Here is a 21,272-nt window from a genome sequence, read left to right on the forward strand (position 1 = left end):
TTTGTGGCTGTTGCTGTGTAGGGTTTATACACCCCTTCACCATGCGCCAATCCTGCAAGCCCAGCAGCTGCAGAGCTCCCACTGACCCAAGCTCTCCAGGGCCTGGCCCCCGTGCTGTAAACAGACTGAAAATGAAGGTAGTTGTTGATAGTCATCCCGTCCCCCTGTCTCCCTTAACCACCCTATAGCCAAGCTCACGGTACATACGGAGTAATCAGAGCATGGGATTAGGAGTGAAGAGACCCATATTTTATTCCTGGCTCTGCACCTAACTTTATGTGCAAATGCAGTATAGTCCTGTCCAGTAATATATATAACAGGTGCTTCAAAAGGGCCAGTTTATCAAAGCTAAAAACAATCATGAGCAAAATTGAATGGGAGATAAATAAAAACATAAAAATGTGAAGGACACTGGAGTGCTGTTTAAGAATGCTTTACTAGGCACCCCAAACCCCACAATTCTGCAATCACTTAAAGTTTCGTTAGTTAGAACCCCTCCCCCCAAACATCCTGGTTAACGGGGTCATGAAAGTAGCAAGTAAAAAAATTTTAATAGAAAAATGGAGAAGTTGATTGCAATGAAAACAAAGTGGCATTTAGGAAATGCAGACAATTGATAAGACAAGCTAAAGGTCTCAGTGAACAATCTACGGCTAACAAGGTTAAGGACAATAAGAGGCAATTCTTTAAATATATCAGGAACAAACAACTACCTTACATTAGCACAGCTCCAGTATAATGATAGTAAAATTATCAATCAAGATGCTGAAAAGGCAGAAAAATAATCAACAAATATTTCTGTATCTGAAAGGAAGCAGACTGATGTACTCATATCTTATATTGATAAGGAAATATTTTCTATTCTTTAAATAATTAGGGAAGATATGAAAGAGCAGCTATTCAACATTTTTAAATCAGCAAGACCAAGGTTATTAAAAGAGTTGGCTGAGGAGCTCTCTGAACCACTAATGTTGATTTTTAACACATTTTGGAACACTGGAAAGGTTCAAGAGGACTGGAAAAGCTAATACTGATCCCTGGCAAAATCTTGAAAAGGCTGACACGAGGCACAGTCAATAAGGAATTAAGGAATGGTAGCATAATTAATGCCAGCCAATATGGTTTTACAGAAAATAGATCATGTCAAACAAACTTGACACTTTTGATGCGAGTACCAGTCTGATTAATAAAGGTCGCTGTGTTGATGTTAGCCTTCTGTAAGGCATTCGACTTAGTCCCATGTGACATTCCAATTTTATAAAAAGTAGCATTATATAAAATCAGTGTAGCCCATATTAAATGGATTGGGAACTGGCTAACACAGATCTCCACAAGTGATTGTAATGAGAAATCCTCCTCCTATGGGGATGATCTGTTCTCGGCCCACTACTGTGCAATAGCTTCATCAGTGACCTGAAAGAGAGTATCAAATCTTTGCCGATAAAGCTTGCAGGCGACACACAAATGTGTCAAGTGGAAAATAATGATGGGGACAGGTCAGTTATACAGAGCGAGCTGGATCATTTGGCAAAGTGAGCTCATTTGAACATGAGTTTTATCACAACCAAATGCAAAGACGTGTAGGAAAAAAGGTCATAATTATAAGTGGGTTTTGCAGAATTTTATTTTTATTTATCATTTCAGCGATAATATCGATGTTTATTTTTAAGCATTTTCCCCATTTTTAATCTATTTAAATTTTCACAGTTGTGGGGAATTATGTGGAGAGTCAGACAATAATTATTTAATGACAGAAGATTTTGAGATTCAAAAACTTAAAGCTTTATTACCATTAAAAACATTACTTGTCAAAATCACATGAAAATATACAAAGTACATATCGTTAAATAAAACTCTACGTTCTTAAGCAGTATTTTTCTCATGTTGCCTATCTGTAAATTTCAATTTTCATCAATGGAAATGTGTGTGTGTGTGTGTGTGTGTGTGTGTGTGTGTGTGTGTGTGTGAGTGTGTGTGTGTGTGTGTGTGTGTGTGGTGAAATTGATGTTTAGTGATATTTACCTGTAAAAATCGAATCCTCCTAAGTTTATTTATAGGAGGGGAGACAGTATCCTGGAGTGATGTGACACTGGAAAGGATTTAGGAGAAAAGGTAGATAACCAGTTGAACATGTGATCCCAGTGTGAGGCTGGGGCTAAGAGGGCAAATGTAATCCTTCGATTTAGAAGCAGGGGAATATTGAATAGGAATAGGGAGATGGTATTACCTCGATATATGGCATTAGGGGGACCATTGCTGGAATAATGTGTCCAATTGTGGAGTCCACACTACAAGAAAGATTTGAGATCTGGAAAATCTGCCTTATAGTGAGAGACTAAAGAAGCTCAGTCTATTTCGTTAGTTTTTCCAAGAGAAAAGAGTAAGAGATGACTTGATCGTGCTCTAAAAATACCTACATGGAGAAGAGATTTCTGATAGTAGATGGCTCTTTAATCTAGCAGAAAAAAATTAATGAGATCCAATGGTTGGGAGCTGAAGCGAGACAGATGTACGCTAGAAATAAAGCACAAATTTTGAACAGTGAAGGTGATTAACCATTGGAACAACTTACTTGGGGGCGAGGTGGATTCTCCGTCCCTTGAAGTCTTTAAATCAAGACCAGTTGTCTTTCTAAAAGTTGGGCTATCACTCAGAGTTACGGGCTTGAGGCAGACATTACTGGGTGAGGTGTTATGCAGGAGGTCAGACTAGATCTTAATACGGTCCCTTCCAGCCTTAAAATCTTTGTGTTTTCTCACCTATAAAATGGGGGTAATAATATGGAGCTAGGTCACAGGGGAGCCAAGAGATGAAGAGTTTGCGGAGCATTTTGAGACCCTTTGCTGGAAGATGCTATAGGTACATCAAGGGCAGAGGGAGAGCTCAGTGGTTTGAGCATTGGCCTGCTAAACCCAGGGTTGTGAGTTCAATCCTTGAGGGGGCCACTTAAGGATCTGGTACAAAATCAGTACTTGGCCCTGCTAGTGAAGGCAGGGGCTGGACTCGATGACCTTTCAAGGTCCCTTCCAGTTCTAGGAGGTAATTTATTTGCTGTACTGTGAATAAAGCAGTCCCTTGGGCCGGTTGTTCATTCTAGTTTCTCTTTCCTGACCTCCCTCCAATTTACAGACACCTCTTTGGCACTGAGATGCTATTCTGGTGCTAAACGTAGGATTCTGGGTGCTGAATCACTAGTGCCTACAGATAAGAACTCTCCTCTCCCTTGCTTCCTGTCCTGACGCCTCTGCGCAATACAAGAGAGACTGGCTTGGACCAGAAGGGGCAATATGTGATGTCTGTAACTATCCCCAAATTATTGCTTCTAAGCCTAGGGAGCATTTAATTGCTCTTTCCCTAGAAATGTTCCTTGCCATCATGACTGCAGACATTAATTGAACAAGAACATTCCTGGAGTTAGAAAGCAGTAAATGGCTTTGGAAACTGATGAAACGCTGAGCACAGCTGATAGATCTGAGACCCGGTTTGCAAGCATCCTCTGACTCACTGTGACTGTTACTGGAGTTTGAGCAAAGAGGCCTGGGCAGTTTTAACCTTCGCCATTGCCTCATTAAGCCACTAGTTATGGTGTCAGACACAGACATCCAGCGGGGTTGGGAGATGATCAGAGGGGGAAAATGGGGTGATCCTCATGGCTCCAAACTTCCTCCCAGGGAGCAGAGCTAGGGTAGTTCTGCGCTTCGTAATACACGGAGCTGCAGTTCATCCTGCTCCAAGGGAAGAGGATTCAGAGGCTGTTCAGTGATTTGTAAAGTGCAGTTATTGCAACTTGAGGTGGATCAGCGTTTTGACACCGTCTGCCACTGGGACTGAGGAGATCTGATTGCTCTCTAAATATATCAGAGGGATAAATACCAGGGAGGGGGTGGAATTATTTAAGCTCAGTACTAATGTGGACACAAGAACAAATGGATATAAACTGGCCATCAGGAAGTTTAGACTTGAAATTAGACGAAGGTTTGTAACCGTCAGAGGAGTGACGTTCTGGAACAGCCTTCCAAGGGGAGCAGTGGGGGCAAAGGACATATCTGGCTTCAAGACTAAGCTTGATAAGTTTATGGAGGGGATGGTATGATGGGATAGCCTCATTTTGGCAATAATTGATCTTTGACTATTAGCGGTAAATATGCCCAATGGCCTGTGATGGGATGTTAGATCGGATGGGATCTGAGTTACTAGAGAGGATTCTTTCCTGGGTGTCTGGCTGGTGAGTCTTGCCCACATGCTCAGGGTTTAGCTGATTGCCATATTTGGGGTCGGGAAGGAATTTTCCTCCAGGGCAGATTGGCAGAGGCCCTGGGGGGTGTTTCGCCTTCCTCTGCAGCGTGGGGCACGGGTCACTTGCTGGAGGATTCTCTGCATCTTGAGGTCTTTAAAGCACGATTTGAGGACTTCAGTAGCTCAGACATAGGTTAGGGGTTTGTTACAGGAGTGGGTGGGTGAGATTCTGTGGCCTGCGTTGTGCAGGAGGTCAGACTAGAGGCGACGATCGTAATGGTCTCTTCTGACCTTAAAGTCTGACCTAGAATGTTGTCAGCCAGGCCCTCTTGGGTATATAAGGAGTAGGACGTTACCTGTCAGTCAGTGAGATATAAGAACAAAGTGAAGTGAGAGCCCAGCTATAATATTGTGAACCTTGTTTTATTGATAAAACATTTCAGTTATTCTTAAAATTTAAAAGTTTCTATAAGCTTAGAGGGGGGGAAATTATTTGCTTATATATGGCATGAATAAATACAGATTTACAGATCTTAGCATGCAAATTTATTGTCTTATATGACAGGGATAAGTTATGCATGCAAATTGCGCATCAAAGTTGCAAAATGGGCTACAAATGCAATACAAAATAAGGTATTCAAAAGCTTAGCAAATGGAGAGGGGGGCGCCATTTGGTCTAGGGCTGGCCCTGAACGTGGCTGATATTAATAGGAGACACATGACTAACTGGCTTCTTCATACTTTTAAGCTGCAGGGTGTTCCCCAGAAACTGGCTCCCCCACAGCTAAAAACTGCAGACTGAAATGCATGCTATGAGGAGCAGAACATGGCAAACTCCAGGGAATTTACTAGGCAGTGCTCATGTTTGAACTGAAGGAGTTTGCTTAAATAGGAGGAATCAAAATTTCATGGTAGAGGCCAGATCGGAATGTTAGCCAGGAGCCCAGGGACCATACCTATGTGATTGACATCACATGGCTCTTTGAAACAGAGCTGGGGCCTGTGGAGACACAGCCCTTGGCTGCAAACAAACGAGAGTAGAACCTCAAAGATCCGAACACCAGAGTTACGGACTGACCGGTCAACTGGACACTAAATGAAACCGGAAGTAACCAATCAGGTAGCAGCAGAGACCAACAACAACAAAAAAAGTGCAAATGCTGTACTGTGCTTGTATTGCATCTTAAAGGTAGGCACATCTGGGCTATCTGTCCTCACCCCCATGCACGGGGCAGCCACTTACAGCCAAAGCCAGCCAGCAGTGCCGGGGTCTGCACTGCTTTCACCCCTTCCCCTCCACCCCACCAGGAGGGGGATGTGCTGTTTTTACCTCCCCCTTCTCCGGGAGGGAGACACGCTGTTTTCACACACACCCCTACCAGGAGGGGGACAAGCTTGCAGACTCATGCCGGGGCTGAGTAGGGAGCTCGACTGCTGCTGAAGCCTGGCCTAGAGTGTCAGCGGCTGCATCTGGAGCCCGAACTGCGCTTCGTTCAGAGTTATGGACAACTTCATTCCCGAGGTGTCCGTAACTCTGAGGTTCTGCGGTACACTGCTAGTTTAGTGCATGTGATCCTGTCTCCCTCTAGTGGCTGTCTCCAGAGACTGTGACAGCCTGCGGCTTACTGCCCACTGGGGGAGTTGCTCCTTCAGTTTAAGCGGGTAGGATATCGTGCTTTGGTGTTGAAAGTCCCAGGTTCAGTCTCCACTGACGATCCCGTTGCCTACATGTATGAGGCCTCAGTTAACTACCCAAAGCTCAGTCACACACGCCGCTTGGATCAGGATGGAGCATTGCGTGTCTGTGCCAGGCTGCAGTCCCTCATGAACCATGACTCGGCCAGGGGCTGCATTGTGGCACTCGGCTGCATTCGACCTCTACGTGCACTGCCCACGGGCCTTCCCTGGCTGAAACTGCAATAGTGTGTGGCAGGTTCTTCCCCAGTGCTCCATGCATCGTGGACCCCTCCCCTCCTCTGCAGGGCTGTGCCGAGGAAGTGCCTTTGAAGAGGCCACTAGTTTGTGATCTCAGGGCAGGCTCTAGATGAGACATGCTCCAGCATGAACGTTTGTATACCCCCTAGTGTCTGCTCCTCCTCCAGGGAGTGCACTGGCCCACGCTTCCCTGGCCTGGGGCCTGTGAGGGACGGAGAGCAACGTACCCCTGTCATGTCACACTTTGCAGACAGGGAAGCCTGAGGCAAAGAAGCAAAGTCAGTTGCCTGAGCCCATGCAGTGAGTTAGTGGCAGAACCAGGCCTGAGCTCAGGAGTTGCTGGCAGCTCCCAGTCCTGGGCAGAGACCATTAGACCCGGCTGCCTCTGTCACCAGCTTCAGCAACAGCCCAGGACCTGCTGTGTAAATGCCAGGCCATTGCCCCTGGAGCCTGGTTTCCAGCACGTCATTGGGCTAGTCCAGGTGCTGCTCTCCCAGTGAGCCTTGCGTCTGCGGGCCTGGTTATCATTAGGGCATCTGATAACTGGCTTTAAGTGATAAACACCAAAAAAACACCCTGATATCAAAAGTGGGGGTGGGGGAATAAAGGGGTATTTATCCAATAAACAGTGGAAAAACACCGGAAATGGTTATTTGTATCTACAGGCTTGTCTATATCGAGTGGTAAGACTATGGGGGTGTGATTTCTAAAGCGCACGAATGTGTTGCATATTAGTTGGTCCCTGTAGACCCGGTTGGTGAACACAAAAGGTTCCCTAGTGCGCTTGGATGCAGTGCTGTGTGAAACAGAACTACGTTAAAGTGCACTAGGGAACGTTACAAAGAGATTACGGTATGTACAAAGGGAGAGCCCCCCCCAAGCCCCTGATCTTTGGACATCTGCGCAAAACTCAAAATCTGCTAAAAATAAACCTGAAAAAATGAAAAGAGTAAACTCCGGAAGACAGCAGCCCTAGTAATAAGGGTGCACTGTCAGTGACTCTCAGGCGAAGGCATACGTATGGCCCTGTTGCTAATCCCATGATACCTTCATGGGAGCAGAGCCTGTCCATCAGGCTAAGGCTGTGGTGGAGGCAGTGACTGGGATGGTGGAGGACAGAAATGCCGGCTCCTGAGAGCCAAAGTACAGTTCTTTATCAGCCTAGATCTGCACCCATTGGTGCAACCTGGTATCTGATCCCAGGGCACAAAGGACCGTGGCTGCATGACCACCCCAGAGCCCAGCCTGCTGGCTGACTGACACAGTGGCATGGATCGCAGCCCCACAGCGGATGCGTGTTCTGCTGACACAGTTGGAGGTGAGATGCTACAGTCACGGTCTCTGGCACAGAGACTGGCTAGCCCCAGTGATTTTCAAAGAGTCTCTTGTCCTTGTGAGGGTTGTGTCACTGGGCTCTGCTGAGGTGTAGTTCTTGTGCTCCTGCCCCCACTCTGCTCTGAGCAGGACATGTTGGTGGGGATGGAGTGCAAATAGCCTCAGGAAAGTAAAAATAACCTCCCAAGCATAGACCGCTCCCCTTACTGTACTGAGAGCTCCATCAGCTGACTTCAGGGACACAAATCCATGTCCACTGCTCTCCACAGAGCCAGCCCAGCTCTGAGAGGGAGACCGGAGTCTATCCCAGCTCATGCGCCACCAGGAGAATTGCTAGCTACAGAAATCAACTGTGCATTAGACCGTCCATCCCTGAGGAACGCCAATGGGATTGGTCACATGTAGCAAATGGAGTTTGGAGACAATGGGGTTATGCAGGTGTAGCTCAGAGCAGCCTTACCACGGATGATGCATGAGCCAAAACAAACCCAGCTTGCTCTCAGGCCCTGCAGGCTGTTTGCGGCCATAGTGCAAGAGATGATAAACCCCCCAGTGCAACATGGACACTTTTAACCTGTGTAATAAGGTCAGGCCCAGACATGTGGCAGCAGAGGTGGGCTGCCATATTCCCCTGGATGCACGAAGGCTAGGGTTGGCGTGGGCTCGGTAGATCTGTGCTCCTGGGCACGTTGTGGGCGGGGTATTTAAAGGCCTCGTGGCACACACAGGAATGGATCTCTCATGGTGAATCTCCACGCTATTAAGTGTGCCGTGCATAGTCCTAACACTATATATTGGTAAGTGCACAGTACAACAGGAGTCAGAGTCGGCCACCAGACCTTCATGTGTGGGTCTCTGAGTCTGGTCTCCACTTTAAAATTGTAACTTTTATATACATCAAAATACATGCACGCACACGCACACACACACACTCTCACTCTTCCTAGGCTGACCTGTAATAGGCAAATGAAGCTCATTTCATTAAGTTGTCTTGGTCAATGCTGGATTGTGGCACTGCCTGTCCCACTTACGAAAGCCAGTGTCTAACATCAACCTCTGTTTTCCTTCTGATCTCAGGAGGAAAAGGCTGGTCCCAGGACCAACATCTTATTATTGTTTTATTACGGTTCCTTTATTTTTTCCCCATGTCATTTTATGTTAACAGGAGCCAAGTTTTCAAATCCGCCGGCATTAGATCTCTCTGATGCAATGTTAAACCAAGGTCCTGTCCCTTTCTGGTCGCTGAAGAGCCCATGGAACTTTTCTGCACGGGCGGGGGTCTCAACCCTGGTGTCCTGACCAAATCCCAGATTGGGTGGTTACGTTCTTCCAGCCTCGGTTCCCCTGCAGTTTCAATAGGAGGAGTTAATCTTTTCTTAAACTTTTGAAAACTTATTGTGAGGCGGTGTTAGTGAGGAGTGGCTGCTGCTTTCCACCCCAGAGAGCGCTGCAGTTCAGCAATTCCTTCCTATTCTGAAGGAACCTGAGAGACTTGATATCAAGCTCTCCATAAATATAAGATTGTAAGAAGCAGCATTTGTGCACTGAGTGCAGGAGCAGGTTAGGGTTTTAGTAGCAGATGGTGTCAGAGAGGTGAATAGGGTTACCATCCATCCGTATTTCCCCGGACATGTCCGGCTTTTGTGTCTCTAAATAGCCGTCCGGGAGGAACTGGTAACAAGGTTAAAATGTCCGGGATTTTTTTCTCCCTCGCCTCCCTCCCTCCCTTCCATGCAGAGTGTGGCTGCTGATTGGGCGGCTGGGCTGATTGAGCCGCTCCCATTGGCCTCCAGCAGCCAGAGCCCTCCCCTGCTCTCCCCTCCCTCTATCTGCAGCTCTGTGTAACACACAAATCGACCCACCGAGCAGCATATTTTGCCTACACGTGGAGCCAGAATGCTAAGGGAAGTCCGGGGGGGCAGTCAGGGAGCGGGGGAGTGTTGGATGGGTCCCCGGCCTCCACCTGCCACTCTCCCTCCGCGCGTCCGTCCGTCCCCACCGTGGACTCCCTCTCCCTGCCTGCCTCTCCCTTGCCTGCTTGTACTGTGAGAGCCGACAGCAACTGCTGTCTGCTGCCCCCGGATCCTAGCATCCCCCATCCTCTAATGGGAAGACAGGCTGCCTTTACCCTGCCCTTCCACCCTAGCCCCAAGCCTCTCCAACGCCCCAAACCCCTCATCCCCAGCCCTCATCCCCCCGCACCCTAATCCTCTGTCCCAACCCTGAGCCCCCTCCTGCATCATGAACCCCTCATCCTCAGACCCACAGCCCTCACCCCTGCATCCCCTCCTATCCCCAAACTCCCTCCCAACCCCCCAACCCCCTTCCCACACACCCCCTCCTGCCCTCAAACTCCCCCCCAAAGCCTGCACCCCCTCCCTTTGCACTGCCTCCCACCCCCAAACTCCATCCCAGAGCCTGCACCCCTCACGCCCTCCTGCACACCCACCCCCTGCCCCAGCCCGGAGCCTGCACCCAGCACCCAAACTCTATCCCAGAGCCTGCACTCTGCACCCCTCCTGCACCCTAATCCCCAGCCCAGGACCTGCACCCCAGACCTCCTCCCCCCACCCAACCCCCCTCCCAGAGCCTTAGGCAGGTGGAGGGGGGGTTCTGGGCACCACCAAAATTTCTACAACCCTGCCACCCATGCGAGTAGATAAGGGTCAGGGCAGTCAGGGGACAAGAAGCAGGGGCGGTTGAGGTTCTGAGGGGGGCAGTCAGGGGGTGGGAAGTGGGAGGGAGTGGATGGGGGCGGGGTGGGGCTAGGGCAGGGCTTCCCCCCCCCAGTATCCTCTTTTTTGATTGTGGAAATATGGTAACCCTAGAGGTGAAGGGACTTGCCCAGAATCACACTGTGATCCAGTGGAAGGGCTGGGAATAGGTCCCGGAGCTGCTGGGTTCCAGCTCTGCGTCTGGACCAAGTGCAGCAGCTGTTTAACCACACACCCAACAAACGCAGCATGACAGTTTGAGGCAGGGAGTGAGACGGCAGGGGGAACTGAGGCCAGCAGAACGTAACTACCTGAGCAAGACAGACGGACCGAAATGTTCAAACTCAAGGGTCTGAAGTTAGACACTACAGAGAAGTGATTATAAATCAGCCCGTATATAGTGAGCTGCCTGACGTCAGACACTCAAGTTAGAAAATGTTGGTCCTAGGCCTGGATTCTGCTCACAGCCTGGCACAGTGGAGGGGCTTAATGTGACTCTGCTGGACATTACCGAAAACTGACAAGACAGTTCGCTGATGTGTCCGTCTGCCCTCCCCGTTCCAAAGAGACCCAAACAAAGGGCAGGCTCTTCCGAGAGTGCCTCCCTGTGCTGCTGGCTTTGAAAACGGGGCTCTCTGCGCATTGAGCCATTTTCTTTTTTGTGTTCCATTCTGTTGTCCTCATCGGTTTGTTTGTTTCTCAGTGACTCAGCACATTAAAGAGCTCCTGGAAAGGAACAGTAAGAAGAAATCCAAATTGAGAAAGAAACCCAAGCCCTATATCGAAGAGCATGATGGTAGGGTCCATGTCACCGTTCATTTAGCGCCTTTCTGTCTTAGACATAGTAGCAAACCTGCTTTTTTTTTCAGCCTCTTACCCTCCCCTCCACCTCCACTTTGGTTCTGTCCATCCTCTTAACTGTTCATTTGGGCTGTGCCTGCGCTAGGGATGAGACATGTTTGTGAGGCTCCCGGGGCCTGCCTCTACTGTGACTTGGACACTGGTGTGGATGGGGGCCAAATGAGGATCGAGGCGCCTTTGGAGAGCGTGACTGGCCATGGAGCTGCTCTCTGCACTGGGTGTCGAGCCCAGTTTGGCTCTACTGTGGGGCGTCCTGTCTGACATCCAGCATCAACCCCTGTCCATCCCTAGTGCAGACAGGGCCTGTGCTTCGCTCAGTAGCATTTACAGCATTTGGGCAGGGTTGGCAGGGGTGGGAAATGCCCTGGTAACCAAAGGTGCCTGCAGAAGCAATGGTGGCTGCGATGGATGCAGTGAATGGGAAGGGGATGAAACACCGTGAATCAGCAGCAGCATTAATGAGTCCCCAGTGTGGGCTCAGCTGGCTTTTCATCATCCGCCTGGGAGCTGAGTCACCGAGCAGGCTGTGCAGTGGTAAATTGCCTGCAGATTTTTACAGCCATGATGTTGCCGGGATCTTTACCTTGCACCTGTTTGAATAGGTTTAGTTATTTATTGTAATGTACCAATTAGTAGAGGGGGGTGGGAGTGTAATTAACCAGAGCCAGTTAAAGAAATGACTTCAATTTCCTTGTTTGCTGATAGATTAACCTGATCTAGGGTTGGTCGGCTTTTATACTGCAAACCTGCATGGAGGGATGGGGGAAGGGAGGCACCAGAAAAGTGCTGCGCACTCTCTGTGGCCTGACAAGACATGGAGAGGTTTTTTTAAAAGGGGGAACTTACCTGATGTTTTAATGCTGAGAAATGGGTGTTAAAAAGGTAAGTGTTTGGGACAGATAAATGATCTCTATCAAATATCCTCTGAGCCAGCGTGTGCAGCTGATGAAGCAGTAAAGGGGGGGGCGGGAGCGTGAGGGAGAGAGAGAGCTAACTAGCTATTTCATTATAACATTTCACTCCAGTGGAATCTAAAGACAGCACCTGTCTGTCTTGCTTTAACGACAAGAGCAGGTCAGAGGGGGAGCATCACTACCAGCCACACTCCTTTCCAACCCAGAGAACCCGCCCTCTTGAATTCTGATCTTCCCCTTCTGTGTAGGGCTAACTGCCACGCCCCGGCCCATCTCTCCAGCAGGCCGGCAGGAATGCCGGAGACAGGCTAGCTGCATGGGAGACACCAGTGCCTGCACCAACACAACATCCTGCATCTTGCCACAGGTGTTACAGACAGGGCAATCTTCCCAGTGGGGGGCTGGGGTCATTCGGTGATGGGGCTTCTGAGTGGGTGTGGTTCATCTCATGGGCCTCTGAGCCTTTCCCAGCATGGCACGCTTTGAACCTTTGACAACGTCCTGCCACAACCGGACCCATTGTCTGGGCTGCCTTAACCAATTGTGAGCAAACGGTAACTCTTGTGCAGCAGCAGGACGTGTTCTTCACTGCCCTGCACATGTATGGAGCCATTAGAAACCAATGGGGGACCTGCCGTACAGGAAAATGCTCTGTTGTGTAAAATTCCAGCACCCAGCCATTGGCCAAAGGTCAGCAGTCAGACTGAAGGATGGCCCTTCAGCTCAGTGTTAACCCAGCTCAGTGCGTGCAAGGCGTTGGCAGTCACTGGGGTCTGAAAACCAAAGGCTAGTTTAAATTTCGTCACCGCTTCCCCAGCACCACTTTGAAAAGGAACCAAGTGAGTGCACTGAGCAGTGAGATCGATAAGCCATGAGCACACTGAATATCCAGAGTTCTTACACCTCTGCCCCAGAGCATTCCAAGGGGCGGTAAAAACGTGGCCGTGTGTGTGTGATATGCAATACTAAAACAGCTGCATTGTAGAACGTCTGACTTCCCATGCAGTGCCACCGTTCTTAGTCATAGTTATATTACCATGGCACCCAGAGGTCTCACTCAGGATTGGGTCCCTTGTAGGTGCTGTACAACACATATGAAGACGTGGCTTCGGGCTGACGTCTGGGGCAAAGAAACATGATGTGCTGAGGCTGTGGGCGGAAATGCTTACAGTCAAACAGGTGTAGATGTTTGATTTTTTATCTTATAAGAAGATGAAGTGCAGGCTGGCTGTCCCCATCTGCCCCTCAAGCTGGCTTTAACTGCCTGATTTCTTAAAGGCCTCATGGCAGAGGCAGGGCTTATGGGAGGGATTGAAGAAGGATAGTGTAGGTGCCTTAAGAATCAGGGAGATTGTACTGGGCATGGAGGATGGCGGGTTGTATCATGCTGTAATGTTCTGTGGGCATCCCCTCCGATTCCTGAGAGGGACTTTGGAACAGCCGTAGCGGTAGCTGTCTCCAGACAATCCGTCCCATGCTTTACAATGGGCCCTGTGTGGATCCCCATGCAATGCAGACGTGGCCAACTCACACTGATAGTCATGTCCTCACTATCTCGGCTCAGTGCTCTGATCTGAGGAGCTCCCAGTGACCAAGGATGTGACCTGAACACTGGAATACATATCATACTCTTTGCAGCATTTGATACTGGGATATTGGACTAGATGGACCACTGGCCTGATCTGGTGTGACAACTCCTATGTTACACACACCCACGCACACATAGTGCAACACACACCGTATGTCTGGTAGGAACAGATGTGTGGGCTGGGTTTTTTGCCAGGATGAGGTGCTTTATCCCAAAGTGCCCGCTCGTCCCCTCCCCATCTAGCCTATCTCTGTAACATGGCGGGAGACAAGGCAAAAAATAACTCTGCGCTATTCAGGCTGGTCAGGTCTGTCCTGTATTGTTGGGTGCTCTCCTGCTACCATGAGCTCCTTTCCCATGGTGACAGTGTACAGACTGGATTTTTAAAAAGATATTATCAACCTCCACACTTTTAACCCGTCTCCCTTCTCTAGCATCTTTCAGGGGGTCTTAGAATCACAGACCCACAGGGCTAGAAGTACCACAAGGGTCATCTAGTCTAATCCCCTGCCAAGAAGCAGGATTTGTTGTGTCGTCCCAAACAGATGGCTCTCCAGGCTCCTTTTGAAAACCTCCAGTGAAGGAGCTTCCACGACCACCCGAGGCGTCTGTTCTGCTGTCCTACTGTTCTTACCGTCAGGAAGTTTTTCCTAATATTTCATCTAAATCTGCCATGCTGTAGTTTGAACCCAGGGCCTCTTGTCCTGCCCTCTGGGGCAAGAGAGAACAACTTTTCTCCATCGTTTTTATGGCGGCCTTTCAAGTATTTGTCCCCCCTTAATCTCCTCTCTTCCAAACTAAACATACCGAGTTCCTTCAGCCTTTGCTCATCTGGCTTGTGTTCCAGCCCTTTGATCGTCTTTGTCGCTCGCCTCTGGATCCTTTCCAGTTTCTCTACATCCTTTCTATACGGCGGTGACCAAAACTGGGGACACAACTCCAGCTAAAGACTAACCTAACTAACCTTGGAGCACTTCCCCTACATGAACCAACCCTCACAGTACCCACGTGAGATGGCAAAGCTCCGTTGTACAGAAGGGGAAATTGGAGCACTGAGAGGTTAAGTGATGGCAAGCCTACAGCAGAGTGAGGAGTGGAACCCACACATCCTGAGCTTTTATCACTAGCCCATGCTGATCCCCTTAGGAGGCTGCAGGGGAATGAGTTATCATGTAATAATTCATGCAATAGTGGAGTTCAGCCTTTAGCTTTGTGCCTGACACGTCACCTTCAGTTCACGTGAATTATTGCACAGTAACTTTTGTCCTGTCCATCCTGTGACTCAAATAACTTAGCTGGAACTGACAATGGTGACATTTAAAAATGGGACATAACTCCCCAAACGAGACGGGCCTTTGTTCTGCAGGAGACATTTGTGTCTGGGAGATGCAGCCACCTGTTACCAGCATGCAAAGTGAAATTCACCCTGGTGAAGTGTACCAGCTCGGGGACCCCTAGATATACCACTTAAGTCCCACTTCAGCCCTGACTTAAGTCGTAACTAAACCTTGTGGGGCTTAAATACAGCCAGCCTGCTTGGATAAAGGAGGAGCACTGCATGCTGGGATCTAGCTCCACCAGCCACATTTCCACTGAGGACAGTTTCATGCTGTGCTGTAGAACTTCATGCACTGTGGGTGCACTCTTACCGCACCTCTCCACGTTCACATTTGTCTTGCTTGCTGATTGCCACCTCGAAGGCACTCATCACCGTCGTAGCTAAGCACCTCACACACATTAATAAATTAGCCTTGTAACCCGCCCCCAGCGAGGTAGGGAAGTGTTAGTATCCCCAATTTACAGATACATAAACTGAGGTACAGAGGAGGGAAGTAACTGATTCAAAGTCACCCAGTGAATCAGTTGCAAAGGACGGAATAGAATCCAGCTCATCCGACTCCTAGCTCTTTGTTATAAGGCTTTGTTTCAATGCAGCACTTCAATGTGTGCGTAAAGTTAAGCATGTGCTTAAGTGCTTTGCTGAATCAGGGAATTTTTAACTACACGGGAGCATCCAGAAGAGAGTATCTGCATCTTACACAGGTCCAGTCCTCTTGTCGAGGGTTCATAGAATAAACAATACCTTAAACCTTGCCTGTTCTTGGAAGACATGGGCCATGTGAGTTGCCCCATGGACTTCAACAGAGCTGCTTAGGGAGTAAAGTACCCAAGTGTTGGCAGGATCAGTACGGTCATGGGACCTTCTTCTGGGACAGTCTCAGTTTTTCTTGTGATGTCCTAGGTCAGCTGAAGTGTTCTGGTTTTTCATTTGATGAATCAAAATGTTTGAGGTTCTATATAACTACAAAATGTGCTACCAGATGTAGTGCTAGCCCAGGCAGGATCTACTGAACGATGAGTGGTGTTTGGAGTGAAGGGAAAAGTCGAATGAGCATAGACACTCTCCCCAAGCAGCTGTTTTGCTCAAAGTGAATGTTAAGGACACTTGTTAAGTGTGTCATTGTAAACTAAAAAGAACACCTGTTCTTTTTACGGATACAGACTAACACGGCTGCTACTCTGAAATTGTAAACTAAGTCGGACACAAGTCATTGAAAAAATCCTGCACTCCAAGAAGTGTGCCCGTCTTGCGGTAGAGTGAGAAGCTGGGGGCAGTGACACTAGCTCACTCTTTTTAAGTGAAATTTTGTCTTTTGTGCAAGTATTTCTTAAATACTTAAAAAAAATGTAAAAACTGGGCCCCTGTCTGGTTTTTGGCCGAATACTCCTGGCAAAAAATAGGCTACGTACCTCACTTTTCTCTGTCTCATATTTCATATTTCTGGGCTAAAATTCCATTCTGCATTCAGCACCTTTCTCCCCTCAGTGCTGTAGTGGGAAGCACAAATCCAACCTGTTCTTCCCGGCTATTTTTAGCTCTCAGCTGGAAGACGGTTTGGCAAAAGGGCTAATCATGTTTCCCCTGTGCCAGGTGCATTAATTACAGTTGAACTGGTTAAAGGGCCAGACTCTTGCAGAACACTCAGGTTTCCATCGGAGCAGTTTAGGCCCTAGAGAGAATCGAATCCCCTTTGTTCTGTTTGCTTCTGTAACGGTAGGGCTGCTTAGCACGTCCGTAGCACCGTATAGCATCGGAGCTCTTCACAGACACATGCTGGCCCGTTTTGTTTCTTTACGTTGTCTGGAAAAGCAGCCTGAAAGCGTTTCTCCTGTTTGGTCTTTATCTTTGAAATACCCTGTTTTTGCTGGAGATCTGTCACTTGCCTCTTAAGTGAAGTCAGGCTCAGCCTTGCCTGTCAGTAGCAGTTGTCCCCCAGCAGATCCTAATCTGGTGGCTTAATTAGCACTGGTGAGCCTGGCTGCAGAAGGGCCAGAGAGGAGGCTCAGTTGGGAAGAGGCCCAGGAGAGAGGCGCTTAGAAGAGCTTGCTGAAGGGGGCCTACTAGAGCAGATTAGGGTCCAGACGTAGGGCCGGGGAGAAGCAGCCAGAGAGCCCAGGGAGGGGAGGCAATGGGGAAATCTGCTGGGAAGAAGGGCCTCTCGGGAAAAAACCCTGCCAAAGGAGCAAAGAAGAGCTCTGCAGGGCCTGGGAGTGGGGGCAAAGAGCAGGGAACTTCAGCCTAGCCCAAGGGGGCAGAAGAAGAATTGATTCAGAGACTTATTTGGGTTTGCAGTTGGACTTTTGATACCCTGGAAGGGGACTGAACTTAAAAGGCGACCTGGCCAGTGGGCTGGGCCTCGGAAGAAGTCTGACAGCCGTCACAGGGCCAAAGAAATGGTCATAAGGTGGAACTGGGGACAAGAACGCCTGCAACACCAGGCTATGATGCCAGAGGGTGTTACAGCGGTGAGTGGAGCAGTGTATAAGGGATCCTTGGAGAACTGGACAGAGTAGGTGTTTTTGCAGCCCTTAATTGTGCAAGAGGAGTGGCGGCAAACACCCAAACTAGGTTTAAGATGCTCTTATTCAGTTTATGCCTGGGGTTGTATGTTGGGATTGCCTGCAATAGCAGGGGACTGGATGTAATGACCCAGGGTGTCCTTTCCAGTCCTGTGTTCCTGTGACGTTCTTTTCTCATTTCGGGCATTCTCAGGTCTTTGCGCTCACAGGACACGTTTGAGTCCCCGCTGTTGGTTGAACTCTGATCTTGTGCGTGGGGAAGCTCAGTTGTGCAAGCCACTCCCACAGCCTGAGGCCCCTTGGATAAACCCAGCCTTAGTAAATCTAAGGAGCCTTGAAAGCATCCTCAGTGCTGGCACCCAGACCCTTCCCCTAAGTAGTAAACTCCCCTGTCTCCTCTGATGGGCTACTCCACTGCCCAAGAGGAGATGAGAGGGAGGCAGATGGTAAGATACAGTATTGCCCCCAATCCATGTCTGTTCTTCCCCTCTCCCAACAAGGTTGGTCGCAGCAGCTTCTGACAGGTCAGCGAAACATTTTCCCCCCATCCTTCCCCCCTCTTCCCCATCCAACCAATTGGAACCCCATCCTGAGATGGCTGGGGGGCTGTGGGACAGGATTGGGGAGCATCAGCGAAGCCGTGCTTGGAGGCAAGGACTAGAATAACAAGGGGACTGTAGGCCAGGAGTGAGGTGGTGATGTGGTTGGCACAATAGGAAAGAGAGGTAATTTTATCACTGGAGTTTTGGGACGACAAAGAGAAGAAGAAGAGAACATTGTGGCTGGTGGGAGAAATGCAGGAGATGTTTAAGGTATGGACCAAGGTTTAGCAGTCAGGATGGAGATGAAAGGACATACCTTGGAGATGAAATAGGGGAGGAAGAAACAGGAGGCACAGGTTGTGGGGGCAGACAGGAAAGAAGGGAAAATGAACCCAAAGTTGACATCCTGGGTGTCTGGTGAGGATGGTGGAGTCCTCAACAGGGATGTAGAGATGCAGAGAGAAGGTTGGTGCGAAGATCAGCTCAGTTTTAAACACACTGAGCTTTATGTGGTTTCAAGACATCCAGGAGGCTGTTTCTGAGAGTGAGTGCAACCGGATGGGTGAGGAAAGGTCAAGGCTGGAGAGTCATCAACATAGAGGGAATAGCTGGGCTCATGGGACTGAATTAGACCCCGCAGCAAGGGATTTAGATGGTAAGAGCAGGGGAACATGGATGGAGCCCTGGGGGACTGTGATGACATGGAATGGAGGAGTGAAAGGGAGAAGATACAGAAGGTTACTGGAGAGTATGCTTCTGTGAGAGTTTTCAGTGAAGAGCTGAAGAGTGGGGAGGGTTTGTGTGTGGTTGGAGGGGAGAGTTTGGTGATGTTGGGCCGGATCGGGGTGGGAATTCCAAGTACAGGGGAGCAATGTGTCAGGAGGGGGACACCAAACAGTAAGTGGCTGTGTGTTGTGAACAGGATGTAGAGTGCTCAGTCAGGAGTACAAGGGAAGGAGCCAAGAGCAGACACAGGCAAGAGCTGGCTTGGGGTGGGCCGTGAAGGCAAGGACCAGCTGAGACCATTCCAGCTAGCTCAGTACTTCGTCCCCCTCTGCACTCCTGTAATTACCCCATGCTTTGCATTGCTGCTGTGTAGTGAGTGGGATCCAGCCTCATCCCCTTTCTGTGGGAGACGTTAAACTCCTAGTTTGTAATTAGTTTCCTTGTGCTTAAAGCACAATCTGAATGTAGCATTTCAACGAGTCTCATTGTTCCGCCCTTGCTATATCACAGCGACAGGCTCTAAATTTAAGAACGTCTTGCGTCCCCAGCACATGCTGCTTTTAGAGTTGACATTATGGGTGCAGGAGTGCGTGGGAGTCCCGGCTTTGTGCAGATGTGGGTGGGTGGGGAGGAAGCTGATGCAGTTTATGTAACACAAGAGCTTTGACTTTGTATTTGTGCAAGGATCACAGTACATGCCGCAGAGCAGAGGGCTGGGAGTCAGGCCTCCGGGCTTCCATTCGCAGCTCCGTCCCAGCTTTGCTGTGCCACTTTGGGAGAGTTGCTTTTCTTCCCTGTGCCTCGGTTTCCACATCTGTAACATGGAGATGATGATCCTGCCCCATCTCCGAGAGGATCGTGCGGCTGAATTTTTAGTGTTTGTAAAGCGTTTTGAAATTCACAGGTGGAAGGGGCAGAACATATTTGTGTTATTGCTTTTGCTGGTGTCATACATTCCCAGGTGTGCGGATCCCATGCTGGTGGTGTGCAGAATGATGCAGTGGGACACTGGGGATATGGGAGGGGCAGTGGCTCCTTAAGTGAGAGCATTGGTGGCCAAGGGGCTGGGCATGGACAAGGGACTCAGCCAGGGCTCTCCTGTGTGTTCTTACCATGGAGTTTCCTACACATGTAGCCAGTCAGGACAGAAGAACAAGGGCAGCAGCAGCCCATGTTGTGGTCTGTGTGCTGTCTCCCACAGTGAGCGGAGGAGATGCCTCTGATCTCTTTAATGATGTGTCCGGCCTTTGAGCTGCGATGTTACCCAAACACCAGCCCCGCTATTTAAGGAAGGGTGGGAATGGTCAGCAAGCTGTCCGCTGCAAGCCCTTAGCCCCCATGCCCTTGGGCAGCCTTGAACGAGGCGATCGATCGCAAGCATGCACATCACTGCTTTGGCAATTGTGCAGTTTCCATGGCTACATACCTCGTTGGTACAGTAACATGCTTTCCAGAAACAGACCATGCAGCATTCCCTGCAAATCCACCAGCAAGCTCTGGTTGTCGGGCTGCTTAGTGATGTTGGTTCTAGGCATTGCGGAGGGAGAGATGTGGAATTTTGTTACTGACGCACTTATTAATATCTGAGCAGGTCCCAATGCGGCTGCCAAGGGGCACAGCAGATTTCCCACCTGCGCCCAAAACAGGGAGAGCTGTTTGCCATACCCAGTGCCTGACAGATCTTGAGCAATACTTGGCTGGGAGATTCCTAGAGAAAACCCTGCAGAGGTGCCGCTTTCTCCACTCCGAGTTACACCACTGCCCCAGCGTGGAGTCATGGTGGAGGAGGTGCTGTACATTGTGCCTTTCAGACGAGATGCAAGCAGTGGTTATTAGAGATCACGTGGCCCCTTTGTCAGGGTTAGTGTTGGCGTCCTGGCCACATTTCAACTCTAGTTACAACTGCTTAGCTACAATTTCCCCTGGGCTTTCCATCAGGCCAGGTCTTGTTCACTTCCTCTCCGACACTCCTGCAGAATGTCGCTGCTGACTGTTACACAACTGCTGCAATCCACCCCGGAGGCGGCTCCACTTTAGTGGAGGGTGAAGCAGTCCCTGTGTAGAGTTTGCATATCAGCTTGCAGAGCTCTGGGAGATCTCTCTGGATGAGGTGTTGTAATAGGGTTACCATATTTCAGCAAGCAAAAAAGAGGACGGGAGGAGCCCCGCCCTAGCCCCGCCCCTGTCTTGCCCTAGCCCCGCCCCTGCCCCACCCACTTCCCACCCCCCTCAGAACCCCCAACCCTCCCCCCCCCGCTCCTTGTCCCCTGACTGCCCCTTCCTGGGACCCCTGCCCCTAACTGCCCCCCAAGACTTCACCCCCTGCCTAAGCCTCCCTGCCTCTTGTCCCCTGACTGCCCCCTCCTGAGACCCTCCCCCCAATCCTAACTGGCCACCTAGGACCCTACCCCCTACCTGTACCCTAACTGCCCCAACCCTTATCCACACCCCCACCCCCAGACAGACCCCTGGGACTCCCACGCCCCATCCAACCACTCCCCACCCCCTGACAGCCCCCCCAGAACTCCCGACCCATCTAAACCCCTCTGCTCCCTATCCC

At 49.6% G+C, this 21,272-nt stretch overlaps 1 protein-coding gene across 1 annotated transcript in view; it reads left to right on the forward strand.

Moving 5' to 3' along the window:
* ARHGAP39 (Rho GTPase activating protein 39) overlaps positions 1-21,272 on the forward strand; it is a 210,074-nt gene that overhangs the window by 104,319 nt on the left and 84,483 nt on the right. The window contains exon 3 of the mRNA XM_034763742.1: positions 10,924-11,016. Coding sequence (XP_034619633.1) covers positions 10,924-11,016 — 93 coding nt within the window. The remainder of the gene's footprint in view (positions 1-10,923; positions 11,017-21,272) is intronic.

Source organism: Trachemys scripta, chromosome 2, assembly GCF_013100865.1.
Source record: "Trachemys scripta elegans isolate TJP31775 chromosome 2, CAS_Tse_1.0, whole genome shotgun sequence".
NCBI lineage: Eukaryota > Metazoa > Chordata > Testudines > Emydidae > Trachemys > Trachemys scripta.